Consider the following 15,244-nt stretch of genomic DNA (forward strand, 5'->3'; position numbering starts at 1 on the left):
TTATATTCATGAACAGATGCTTTGAATGAATATATAATAATTTCTTAGTAATGTGGTTACTTTTGAAAGTAAATATAACTAAGAGACAAAACAAAACCACTGAATTTAGAGACAATGGTTAATGTATGTTTTCTCATATACACCCTTTATGTTCATCAAAATTTGTTCTTAGTTTATTTCAATACTATATATTGATTCAATTCTGACTAGACACAGACAGCCTATTTGTGGATATGGGAATTGTGACATTCATTCACTCTCAAGGCAATTATGTGAATACATTCAACGACAAAACTCCATCCGGAGATTTGAAACTGCATCGCACTTTTATTTTACCATATTTTCTCACGTCCCCAATAATTATATAACAAATATAAATACTGGTGTCTTTTGCTCACATACGCAACTTCGCACATACGTGATGCGATCAATAAGTATCCGGACTGTTGCTATAGTAACGAAGCTAAAGCACGCAGAATGAAGCTGCTTGGCGCATATTGGCCTTGAACTCTGCTGTGCATGAGCACTAAGTTTTCACGTTCTAGCTCACTTCTGCTGTTTACAGCAGTGCTTGAAATGAACGTGTGTAGAGTTTAAGGTTAGTGTTTGCCAAGCGGTTTCACTTTGCGTGCTTTAGCTTCGTTACTATAGCAACAGTTTGGATAATTATTGATCAGACCTCATATATGGAACAGAAATGTCATGGTTTACACTGACGTTGTCTTCATAAAGAGGAACAACTGTTTAAGATATTTTTATCAGTAAAAGCTACTTAGCTTTTAGGGGCTGTGACAATAATTGACTAGCCAGATCATTTTTTATTCCTTGTTACAATACAATACAGTCTGGTGACAGAAGAACTAACTTGCAAGAGAACTGAAACTGGCAAGTAATTTGTTAATTTAAAGTATCAAGTAAAAATTATAGATATCCCATAAATCGCTGCTTATTTTCTCCAGCTTCATTAAAAGCTCACAGTAACAATGTCGAACTTTCATCTCAATAGAAAGAAAGTAAGCTGCAAATATATATTGCAAAAGAACCAGTAACTGACATGCGTAAAATTATGTGCTCTGTACAGAGATATAACTCAGCGTTTTTATTAGAGTTGATGTAAATTCGTAATCTAGAAATCAGTACTCTAATACGTACCTTCTTTATAGGATCATTTTGTTTCTATATAATTAGATATGATTGGAAGAAACTTACCAACTGTGTCACATGGTTCATCTTTATAAGAACAGATATCAGTACCGGTGAGCAAAATTGCATGATCGTGCTGGCGGCCATTAGCGCCAACAAGTACAGATTGCCAAGAACAGAAGCTATTTAGTGTCGTATCAGCATGATGTCCGATGTTTAATCCTGGCTGTGGAGTAAATAGAAAAACAAAACAAACTCATCATCTAATACGAATACAGTTTGGACGACGTGTTCTGTCCATTGGGAAGTGTACGACACTCGTCAGTTTTGGTCTAAATATTAATTTCCTACAGACGTGACGCAAAATCTTTTACTTCTATTACTGTTATTGTTGCTACTGCTGAGCTCGAAATTAAAACTTGAATGAGAATATGTGTATGTGTGTATGCATATATATATATATGCAAGTATATATATATATATATATATAATATATATATATATATATATTATATATAATATTATATATATATTATATATATGTAGGTCCCGGGTTGATTCGGGGTTAACCACAGTAAGTAAGGTACTCAATACATAGCAGAGTAAAATTAATTTATTATATAGAAGGAGCTTCTACAGGACTAGTACTGTTTCATTCAAGAGAAATCTTCAGGAAGCTATTTAACAAGAATTGTATTAGCATTTATACATTTAGGCAGGTTTAAAGGAGTGGTGGTGGGGGACTTTTTGGGGGTAGGCATAGCGCAAAATATCATACTTGGGGGAGTGGTCAAGGAGTCAGTGGTAAGTTAGATGAAAGAATAGATAAATAAAAAAATAAAAAAATAAAATAAAAAAATAAAAAAATAAAAAAATAAATAAATAAAAAATAAAATAAAAAAATAAAAAAATAAAAAAATAAAAAAATAAAAATGCACACACAACACACCTAGTTCCCTATATACACATATTTACACCTATATATACACATACACCCACATACGCACATGTACATATATATATATATATAATATATATATATATACATATATATATGTATGTATGTATATATATATATATATATATATATGTACATGTGCGTATGTGGGTGTATGTGTATATATAGGTGTAAATATGTGTATATAGGGAACTAGGTGTGTTGTGTGTGCATTTTTATTTTTTTATTTTTTTATTTTTTTATTTTATTATTTATTTTTATTATTTATTTTTTTATTTTTTTATTTTTTATTTTATTTTTTATTTTTTTATTTATCTATTCTTTCATCTAACTTACCACTGACTCCTTGACCACTCCCCCAAGTATGATATTTTGCGCTATGCCTACCCCCAAAAAGTCCCCCACCACCACTCCTTTAAACCTGCCTAAATGTATAAATGCTAATACAATTCTTGTTAAATAGCTTCCTGAAGATTTCTCTTGAATGAAACAGTACTAGTCCTGTAGAAGCTCCTTCTATATAATAAATATATATATATATATATATATATATGTAATATATATATATATATATATATATATATATATAATTTATGTGAAATAGAAAGATGAATAATCTTGTAGTAGATTAATCAAAAGTTTAACCGATACCTTAGTAGCAAAAATCACAGCAGTAAACAGCACGGTTGGAGGTACAACCATCTGGCGTTGCAACCGTGCGTTGGTGCGGAATTCACCAATAATGTTTTTATATATATATATATTAAATTTATAATAATATACATATGTGAAGGCGCGTGGCTCAGTGGTTAGAGCGTCGAGCTTACGATCGTGAGGTTGTGAGTTCGAATCCCGGACCGGGCTGCGTGTTGTGTTCTTGAGCAAGACACTTTATTTCACGTTGCTCCAGTTAACTCAGCTGTAGAAATGAGTTGCGACATCACTGGTGCCAAGCTGTATCGGCTGCTGCCTTTCCTTTGGATAACACTGGTAGCGTGGAGAGGGGAGGCCGGTATGCATGGACGACTGCTGGTCTTCCATAAACCACCTTGCCCAGACTTGTGACTAGGAAGGTAAATATATAGGTGCAATCCCATGGTCTGTGTCGTGACCGAAGGGGGTCCCGATATATATGTATATATTTATATTAAGGGAGCAAGGGCGGAAACGAGCTATCTCCAGGATGTTTGAAGAGCAGATACCTTCAAAAAACTACCGAAACCTCCAGATAAATATACACATGACTGAAAGCGGGCTAGTGAAAGAATATTAAAAAGACCTCACGTTAATTGTGAATTGGTTCCAACATGTGGCTGTCGTGAGGGGGTTTAAAATTGACTTATCTCGGATTTATACGTGCAAATATATGTATGTAGACATGTGAACCTGCTTTATACGGTATGCACAATTATTTGGATTTATATTTTCCGTGTACTGTGTCGACGAAGGAAGAATGCTTATTTATGGTTTTAATTCAGAAATTGAAACCAATTCACAATTAACGCAAGGTCTTTTTAATATTCTTTCACAAGCCTGCTTTCAGCAATGTGCATATTTATCTGGAGATTTTGGCAGTTTTTTGAAGGTATCGGCACTTCAAGCATGCTGGAGATAGGTAGTTTTCGCCCTTGGTCCCTTAAAAGAATATACCCTTACTGGTTTCAAAAACACTTTATTGAAATTAATCGTAACAAATGCTCAAATTGAGCACCCTCTACAATAAAACATGCCGAAAAAAACATAAAATAAAATGCATTAATTATTTTTAATGAAAACCAGAATGGTGCGCGACTTCTGGGACACCCTGTATACATATGTACATTATTATTAAGTTAATGCATAAATTGCCTATATATTTTTATAGCATGCTGACTATCTGATAAAAATCATTGACGTGATTTTTATCCTTATATTCTATTATGAATTAATAAATAAATTAAAATAAAATAATAATATTTTTCTCCTGACCGGAATAGCATTTACTGCTTGACTATTCTTATAATATACACGTGGCTGTCGTGAGGGAATTTAAAATTGACTTATCTTGGATCTATACGTGCAAATATTTGTACGTAGAGGTGTGAACCTACTTCGTACGGTATGTACAATTATTTGAATTTATATTTCCCGTGTATTGGCGAAGGAAGAAAGCCTATATATGGCTTTAATCAAGAAATTGGTACCAATTCATAACGTAAGGTCTTTTTAATATTCTTTCACTAGCCTGCTTTCAGCCATGTGTATATTTATCTATAGTTTTTGGTAGGTATCGGCACTTCAAGCATGCTGGAGATAGGTCGTTTTCGCCCTTGGTCCCTTAATATAATTATATACATATGTATATTGTTATTGATTTAATGTATAAATTGCCTATAAATTTTTATAGCATACGGACTACCTGATAAGAATCATTAACGTGATTTTTATCCTTATATTCTATTATGAATTTATATATATATATATATAATGAAAGGCGTTCCAACCATGACAATTTTTTTATTTGTATTTACTCATACAATTCGCTTCCATTCTTACGATGGATAGGTTTGATTTGAGGGAAGTTTGGAAGTTATTTTTGGTGGATAGATAAAGTTGAGAGTCTTCATATTGATAATGGGCTGCAACATTGTAACTAGGGATACTAGTATGCTTGAAAAACGAGTTAAGACCTTTTTATTAACCAAATTATTTAGTTTGTGGTGAGAACAATCTTTTTGCAAATGACCAAATTGAAATTCTGGCAAAAAAAGAAAAAAACAACAGGAAACTGGTAACCGCCCCAGAAATTGTCATTTATCAAAATGGACGTAATATGAAATACAGTGGGGAATGAGTCTAAATTTCAGCAATACACTACTAATTAAGGTTCTGGTTTGATCTTATTAGACCTTATCAGTAATATACAAATCTAACTATTGATGTATATCTTAGATGACTATAGCAGTTTGTAATTGAACATACGGATGTTTAATAACTATAATGAATGACTGAGACAGATAACCGTCACGTATTTAATTCATGACAGGAAAAGAGCTTTACGAATAAATTGCTACCAAGTTTCCAAACTCATATCCAGCATGAGTTAAAATATTAAAACTGGTGCACAAAACTTTCCAAAATAAAGGTTACTGTTAGATTTGTAAAAAAAAAAAAAAGAAAAGAAAAAACGCATTTAGTCGATTGTATTCCTAGTTCATAAGTGGTCTATATTTTAAGACACCAGTTTGGTGTTAATCCATGTTTTTGCCGGCAGAATTCGAAATTAGATCTTAGAGGAACACCATACAATACTGCAAGATACTTAATACAACACTTCACAACTTCCGTCTCGCCATTACCTTTAAAATAAAATAAATCAAAGTCAAAAGTCGACAGGTTTTACCCACCCGGTGATGAGAAGGGTATTATATTACTAAAAACGTTTACACCTACGGTAAAACATTGAAATTTAAGATAAAGACATTATCACACTAAAAAAAAGCAAAATCACTCCTTACCATCCTCCAACTCCTTGAGCGACGACAACAGCAACAACAATAAACATTTTTTAAAACGCGGCGTATTCGATACCAATTTTGTTCACATATAGCCAAACATTTACTGTGTACTCTTGAACAATTGATTAAGGTGTCGCTTGACATCCCAATGAAGTCGCGATTATGATTAACTGAGATGTTTTACATGAAACTATTTCGTAGCTCGGGTGGTCGTTATGATCTCGGGTTTCTAGCAGCACACGTACACACACACTCATACGAAGTGGCATACCCCAAAATGTGACTATCTACACAGCAGAGATAAGATACTACATAGGAAGTTATTATAAGCTTATCCACCCTGTATGTCAATTACACATGCACACGCAAACACACGCACACGCACACAACGCACACGCGCACATGCACGCATACTTGCACGGATCAGTTTACATTTATGTTTAACTAGCAGTATCGCCCGGCGTTGCTCGGGTTTGTAAGGGAAATAACTATATAAGCATTTTTAGAGAGTTATAGCCAAAAAATAGCAAAAAAAATGCATTAAAAATTGAAAAAAAATTAAGGTAAATTTTTTTTAAATCGTTGACACATCGTAGATATTTTTAGAGAGTTACTTCCCTTATATAAAAACGAAAAAAATGCATTAAAATGGAAAAATATGATGGTAAATTTTTTTAAAATCCTAGACTCATCGTAGACGCACGCTAATACCCAGAAGGGCTCGATATGAATCACGACTATAAGATACCCGCTTTTGGTTAAACTGCACCGCAAAATGTGGGAGTAATTACGAATGTAAATCGAAGGGGACAGACACACAACTTCACTCTTATATAAAGATGCTTTTTTTTTTTCAGTCATAGAGTTAGATTTATGAAGGTCTTCAGTAGAAAATCCTTCGAATTCTGACTCGCTGCTTGATATAATGAAATTCGTATCCATTTTTTGTCAGAATTACACATTTTGAAAACACAATAGGAACAAATTTCGGAAAAAAATCTCCCATAATTCACGGAATTAAAATTACACTTCGATTTTTGTACAAAACTGTATTTGAAGTGTTTACGAAGTATAATACGTGTTTTCACGAATGTACTAAAGAGATTTACTCTGATATTCTCATTTAAATATGAATAGGTAAATTCGGGCGGTTTGGTAACGAAAGGGTTTATATAAGTGTCGTCTGTTTATACATAACACTGTTTCATAGTTTCAGTTTAGTCTTCCTCAAATCACTGTCGCTAATTTACTCTCTTCCAAGAACATTTTCACTCACTGTTATCTGTTAGCTTCCCATACATTTTACTCGTATCTATCAGCGTGATAGACAGAAACAAATATTACATTTACTTTCATTTTATTCGTCGCACACTGTGTGTGTGCGTTTGCGTGTGGTGTAAACCAGACTAAGAAAAGCATTTGACACACACACCAGAATGTGAGTTTTCTGTAAATTTTGCTTAATTGGAGTTTAAATTTTAAAAACTGGACCTGGCATGACGCGATGCATTGTACTCTTAAAACTGCTAGGTAAATTGTAATTGAAGAAATCCTATATTGTAGATTTGTATAACTCCCAAAGGGAGGCAGATAAAATCTGCCTTTTATAATAAGAGATAACAAAAAGTACTCGATACATTATGAAGTCTATATAGTTTATTATTCGACAAAGCTTCTCCAATAGAAATAAAGATTCGGGTTTCCGATTGTTCAAACATCTCGGTTTAAAAAAACGGGGACAAAAGCTCAGAGTTATGAATCAAGAATTTTCTGTTCATAATAATAACAACAACAATAATAATAATAATAATAATAATAATATAATAATAATAATAATAATAATAATAATAATAATAATAAATGCCCTGATGCAGTACCAGGCAGTGGCTCTCATGGCTTCTGATCTTAACTGATTGGAAGTGTTATCATGTACATTGTTTTGTCTTGGTATAAAAGATGGGCTACAGCAAATATTCTGCTCAATACCACAGATTTGCTTGTCAGTTGTTTGACCTTAACCAGTTGAGCATGTCCCTTAGTGGCTGACGATATGTGCATCTCTGATCACAAGCAGAAGTAGTGGGGAGCATCATAGCCATGTGTTGAGAGGGATTCTTTGGGGTTTGAATAGTTCACCTCTGGAAACATGGGTGGTTCTTTCAACATCCTTAAACAACCCTTATTCAGGGACCGTTTGAGCGGGATGGGCTACTCAACCTGAAGAAAATTCTAACTGGGCCCCACCTGCAAGGTCATGTGCTGTTTATCTTGATATGAGATCACCATGTCGCGCACACATGGTTGTGATGCATGTGCCTAGTGTACCCTTATCAGACGGGTAGTCATGATGGGTAAACTGGGCTTCGTATATTTTACCCCAGTGTCACTTTGATGGCATGAACTGCTCTCTCACTCAATAATAATAATAATAATAATAATAATAATAATAATAATAATAATAATAATAATAATAATAACAATTCACTATCACTACTCCTCTTTTGTTTATCCTTAATACCTCTCTCAAAATTGCTCAGTGACGCGCAGTACGGATATAAAATGTTTGATAAAAATATAAATCATCTCATTTACATGGATGATTTAAAGCTCTTTGCAAAAAATGACCAACAACTCAAGGACTTACTAGAGATTGTTAAACAATTCAGCGATGACATCAGAATGCAATTTGGCCTCGATAAATGTGCAAAAGCTACCTTTATCAAAGGAAAAATGACAGAAACATCTAACGTTAACCTTGACCAGCAGAATGTCATAAAAGAATTAGACCCAGCGGAGAGCTACAAGTACCTAGGAGTAATTGAAGGGGACGGAATAAGGCATTCAGTGATGAAGGATAGGATCAGGAGAGAATGTTATCGCAGAGTAAGAGCAATACTCAAGACAGAGCTGAATGCGAGAAACAGGATCGAAGCGATAAATGCTTTAGCCATACAAGTCGTGACTTACAGTTTCAATATCCTTAACTGGTCAATTACTGAAATACATAATCTTGACAGAAAAATACGAAAACTGTTGACAATGCATAGAATGCACCACCCTAAGGCAGATACAGAACGACTTTATCTGCCAAGAAAAGAGGGAGGCCGTGGACTTTTACAACTGGCAATATCAATGAAGATTGCTACAATTGGCCTAGACACCTACCTGAAAAACTCTGAGGACTGGATGTTAAAACTTGTCTCAAAACATGAAAACAAGAAAGCATCATACTCAGTAACAAAACAGGCAAAGGAATATCTAAGTGAATTCCGAATACAACAAATTTCGGAATTAGACATACAAGAAACAAGCACAGAAAGAGCTAAGCGCATGAAAACCCGTGCTAAAACTGCTGCCTTAGATATTCTGAATGATAAATGGCATGAAAAACCTCTCTATGGCAAATACCCAAAGAGAGCGAATAATGCACATGTTGACAAAGCCCTGACCCATCAATGGCTAATGGCCTCTGGCTTAAAATCTGAAACAAAAGGGTTTATCATAGCAGCTCAAGATCAATGCCTACCTACAAGGAACTACCTGGCCAACATATTAAAGAACGGCAGTAGCTCAACATGTCGTGTATGTCAACAACAAAATGAAACCATTGATCATGTTGTCTCCAAGTGCAGCCTTCTTGCGCCTGCAGAGTATCTCAACAGGCATGATAGAGCTGCACAGTATATTCACTGGGTAATTTGCAAAAACCTGGATTTGCCCCATGAAAAAAAATGGTGGGAACACAAACCACCTCCAGTGCTTGAAAATGACCACATCTCACTCCTCTGGAACTTCACTATTCAAACTGACAGAAAGATAGATGCAAATAGGTCAGACATCATATTGAAAGACTTCAGACAAAGAACATGCCTCCTCATTGATATGACTGTCCCAATCGATATAAACGTATCTGTCAAGACCTACCAAAACTGAGCAAGTATAAAGAGCTGGAAATAGAAATCAGCAAAATGTGGAACCTGAAAACTAAAACAATACCTGTTGCCATAGGTGCCCTGGGAATGATAGCGAAAGGGGCTGATTGCTACCTAACTCAGATACCAGGAAACCCGCAAAATGGCAGAAATTCAAAAGATAGTGCTCATGGGAACTGCTCATATCTTACGCAAAATACTTTCTATGTAATCGCAGGGTTTAAAACAAACATAGTTTTCGTTTTCCGTTTTTTTTTTTTTTTAACATTCACTAGTACAACACCAAAAAAATCCCCAAATATATGGCACACTAGGCATAACAACAACATGAACTTCCAACCTGTTGTCTCTTGAGGTCTCTGGGTGAGACTTGGAGCCAACTTGTACAAATATAAAAGAAAAGTCAAACATAGAATAATAATAATAATAACAAATGATGATGATGATGATGATGATGATGGTGGTGGTGCTGGTGGTGATGATGATGATGATGATGATGATATTGATGATGATGATGATGATGATGATGATGACAAGCACAATTCTGTGAGAGAGGTACCCAATTGGTACTTATTTCACCGACCCCGAAAAGATTAAAAGCAAAGTCGACCTCAGTGGAAATAACAATTCCAGAAACGAATCGTTGACGGTGTTGAACCGAACGATCACAACAGACTGCAAAAGAGGAAATCAAACTTTAGCAATAGCTTGGATAGACTGCAAGGTGGTATTTGATAAGAATCCTTATTCATAGATACTAGAGACATTCTACATAAACAAAGCTGATGAATGAATACGAAATTGGAAATCAAAAATATTTCTATCAAGCTAAGAGAAGACTACGTAGGACCAGCTTTATGCACTTGAAGTGAGTTATATTCCAAAAGGACTCAGTATCCTTCCGCTATTTTGTTTAGCACTCAGCCCATTGATAAATCTGTTGAATAAAACCACTATTGGGTGCAGATGCTACGAAGAAACTGTAACCAATATCGGTGAAGAATAATATCGAACTGGAGACCATGTAAAATAGCGTGCATAAATTTATGAGAATGGACAAAGTACTAGACAAGTGGGAAAAGGCAAATTGAGAACGCTCAGAACAGCCTATACAAACATTTAGGAATAGACGAAACTGATAAAATACAAAACGTTGAAACGAAGAAGAAAATTAGGAAAGAAGGCTGTATGGTTAATAGTCAAAGCTGAACTCAAATACTAAAAATAAGTTAATATGCATAAAACACTACCCATTCCAGCTATGCATTGCAGATTAAACATAAATTAAAACTGGAGCGAATTGAAACGCTTGCAAAGAAAAAAATAAGAACAGGTAACTATTGACAGCCTTTGGAACCACCATCCCAAAGCCGACACAGACGCACACAAGGGGTGAAGGACGTGATAAATATAGGAAACTACTACAAAATAACAAAAGTAGGACTAGAAAAATAAGGAAGCAAAGAAGTGCTGATAAATTTAACAAGGAACCATGAAAAGAACCTCTCTCTAACACTGTCAATCTCTCTCTGTCTTTGTGTGTGTGTGTGTGTTTGGCCGTTTGCATGTGTGTGTGTGTGTGTGTGTGTGTGTGTGGTGTGTGTGTGTGTGTGTGTGTGTGTAGGCGCAGTATGGCTTAACGGATAAGAAGTTTGCCTCGCTGTCAAGAGGTCATCAGTTCGATCCTGCTGTATGGCATCTTGGGCAAATAACCATTATAACCTTGAATTAACCCATATCATGCGCGTGTGAATGAATTGATAGAAACTTCAATGTTAGCCCTGTCGAGTTGTTGTACCCGTAATTCAAAAGATACAGACTTATCCCACGCACTGTAATACTGATTGTCCCTTGGTGTACACACTTCTGTGGAAACTCGTTCTCCTACACTTTAATTCAGTAGCAGGTAATTCAGATGATCGAACAACTGGATCTTCATCGTCGAACGACAGAGATCTATCATGTGTGAGTGCGCGCGTGTGAGTGAGTAGGTATATGTGTGTGTGTGCATATATATATACAACCGACCAATGGGACATTTGAGTAAACTTATCAATAACGAACCTATAATGATTACTGGAAACAGCTGTAAGTTAAATTTACAGCAATAAAGAATAATATGTAATGACTGTTATTTATACCTTGTCTTGTGTACCACTCTGTGTAAAAAGTAGTATTATTGGAACACAGCCATGGATTTACAATTTAACCACACGCAGAGTTCTTTACCCACCTAAGCAATATTGTTAGCCTGATGTACTAACAGAGAGCTTATAAAGAATTTTTCCCGAAATGATAATCTCTCGCTGATAACTATGTATATGCCTGTGTGTATGCCTATGTATATGTATATCCATCTATTTATCTATTTTTCTATCTTCTCCCTATCTTTATATGTATATATATATATATATATATATATATATATATATATATATATATATATATATATATACATTCATATACACACACACGCACATACATACAAACATGCTTGCATATACGCCTAAATATACGTAAGCTAAAATAAAATAACACAATGTGATCAACGAGAAAGAGAAGATAAGTATAAGAATAAAAATATAAGTAAACAAGTAGATAAAAAAAGAATAACACTAGTGAGAAAATATGTTCTTCATGAATCATGTCAATAACTTGTTATTGAGGGATTATTTGGACCAAATCTAAATGCTCGAGCAATTCTACATTCTACAGACTTCCTACAAACGAAACACAAAATGTGTTTTACATTTCTTTGCCTTTTTTTTACATTTGCGCAGGAGTGGCTGTGTAGTAAGTAGCTTGCTTACCAACCACATGGTTCTAGGTTCATTCCCACTGCATGGCACCTTGGGCAAGTGATTTCTACTATAGCCTCGGGCCGACCAATACTTTGTGAGTGGATTTGGTAGACAGAAACTGTCGTGTAAATGTATATATGTTTGTGTGTATATGTTTGGGAATCTGTGTTTGTCCCCACAACATCGCTTGACAACCGATGGTGATGTGTTTACGTCCCCGTATCTTAGCGGTTCGGTAAAACAGACCGATAGAATAAGTACTAGGCTTGCAAAGAATAAGTCCTTGGGTCGATTTTCTCGACTAAAAGCGGTGCTCCAGCATGTCCGCAGTCAAATGACTGAAACAAAAGAGAGTAAAAGAAAGTATGTATATATATATATATATAGATAGTATATATATATATAGATAGATAGATAGATAGATAGATAGATAGATAGATAGATAGATAGATATAGATGTAGATATAGATAAATATACATAAATATATATATATAATATATATATACATATATATATATATATAAGTATATATATATATATAAGTATATATATATATATATATATATATATATATATATATATATATATATATATATATATGCGCGTATATGTATGCTTTAGAACGTAACCGATACCATAGAATTGCTTCTTCATTTTCCACTTTTTTCATTTTATGTTTGTATAAACGCACACGCACACACACAAATATATTGCATTCATGTGTGCTTGTTAGAATGCATATGCTGTATGTATATGTGTATATATGTGTGTGTGCGTTCTTGCTTGTAAATAACGAACTAGCAATATCTAAATTTGAACGCTAGCTATGATACAATTATATGCTAAATATATAGCATTTAACCCGATACAGAAAGGGACATTTTATTAGTTTTTATATCAGCTATAATTTGATTCACTATACTATGATTTACAGCAATCTGTTTACCATTTTTTATAGACACTTGTTACTTTAAGATAAAATACGGTCGAAACAGTCTTTAAGCCAGTGTATGTTGCGTTTATCTAAAACAATTGCCATATCATTACTTTTTATGTTTTTATATATGCTTTTATTCCTAACCGTTTTTCTTTCTTTTTTCTTTTTCTTTTTTTCAATATTGCTTAACTTAAGGCGGCGAACTGGCAGAACCGTTAGTAGGCCGGACATTTCGTCCGTCGCTAAGTTCTGAGTTCAAATTCCGCCCAGGTCGACTTTGCTTTTCATACTTTCGTAGTCGATGTAATCGATTACCCCACCCCAATCCCAGTGCGAGGCTTCGTTGTTAAAGTAGAAAGAATTATTATTTAACTTACAAGGCGGTGAGCCAGCAGAACTTTAAGCAGGCTGGGCAAAATGCTTAGCTACATTTCATCCGTCTTTTCATTTTGAGCTCAAATTCCGACGCGATCGACTTTGACTTCATCTTTTTGGGGTCGATTATAATCGACTTCTTTTCCCCACTCAAAAACTATTGCCGCTGTACCAAAATTTGAAACTATTATTACTGAATATATTTGAAACTATTATTACTGAATATATTTTGTTTTATATTTATTCTCTAATATATTCTTGTGATTTTCTCATGCGATTGCTTTTTTCTTAAAAAAAGGTGTGTTCATTTTTGTCTTGTGAGATTCAGTATCATTTAAAACACAAAAAATTAGAAAAACTTCTAATCACTATATTATGGAAGTTTCCGCAGCTGCCAGTAAATCAGGAGCGTCAAGCTGTGACTCTTTTTAAGTACTAACTTTCAACAAATAATCTATAGACTTTACTTTTGATAACGATCATGTTTTGATCTTGTTTGTAAATGCAGTACACACACACACACAAATACATACACATGTATGTATGTGTGTTTGTGTTTGTCCCCACCACCGTTTGAAAATCGGTGTTGGTTTGTTTACATTTCTGTAACATAGCGGCTCGGCACATAGAGAACGATAGAATAAGCAGCAAGTTTTAAAAACACAAATAACTAATAAATCCTTTCTTAGCATGGTCGCTGATCAATGACTGAAACAAGTAAAAGACTAAAAGATAGTAGTTTGTAAACAAGCTTATTAATTTCACACACACACACATACACAAATACACGCACGCGCTCTCACAAACTTATAATTAGTGGGGTATCTACTGATCATGCCTTACTCTCATCAGTTTGTACCTCCCTTCTGTAACTTATCGGAACAGAAATGATAAGGGGGTTGGAGAAACTAATTTATTAATATCATCAAGGAAATTCAAATTTATTAATATCATCAAGGAAACAGGAATGATATACTGTGGGGGGTTCTAATTTATTAATACAATCAAAGAAATGCAAATGTCCAAACGGAGATTGAAATAAGGTCATCTTAATTTAACCCCGAGTTTAACAGCTGTTTTACGATTCTTACAGTAATTCTAATGATGCAATGTTTCAAACATAACACGAAGCATCAGATGTGAGGAAGGAATATAATCGATTATAGTGATAGTGGCCCTAGTATTTCATCTTACCCCCTCCCCTCCACCCAATGAATAAAAAGCAAAGTGGGCCTCAGAAGTATTAGAATTTTGAAAACAAAATACTACAAAGTATTATTATTTCCGTCATTCCAACAACTCTGCTACCCACCGTCCCCATTTTAATAAAAATAACAAAAACAAACTAACACACCCATTGATGTCATTTTGCTAAACAAGCATTTCAGAACGGAAAGTGAAGACACTTTAACTTCAGCGTTGACATTTATTTATTTTCATTCTTTTCTTCACGCTTTCTTAATATAAGAGGCCGTCACTATTATTCGATGTGACGAAACCTTTTTACAATCTTCTGATCTCCACAAAGCAGGCATTAAATTTCGACCTTGCTTCTATCATTATTTATTCTATAAGCAAACGCCAAACTATCTTGTGTCAA

The 15,244-nt window shown here is 34.4% G+C and overlaps 1 protein-coding gene across 1 annotated transcript in view; it reads right to left on the reverse strand.

The window, feature by feature from the left end:
• The window catches only part of LOC115213637 (A disintegrin and metalloproteinase with thrombospondin motifs 16), a 408,361-nt gene that overhangs the window by 87,368 nt on the left and 305,749 nt on the right, over positions 1-15,244 (reverse strand). The window contains exon 7 of the mRNA XM_029782588.2: positions 1,210-1,369. Coding sequence (XP_029638448.1) covers positions 1,210-1,369 — 160 coding nt within the window. The remainder of the gene's footprint in view (positions 1-1,209; positions 1,370-15,244) is intronic.

The sequence above is a fragment of the Octopus sinensis genome, linkage group LG1, assembly GCF_006345805.1.
Source record: "Octopus sinensis linkage group LG1, ASM634580v1, whole genome shotgun sequence".
NCBI classification, from domain to species: Eukaryota; Metazoa; Mollusca; class Cephalopoda; order Octopoda; family Octopodidae; genus Octopus; species Octopus sinensis.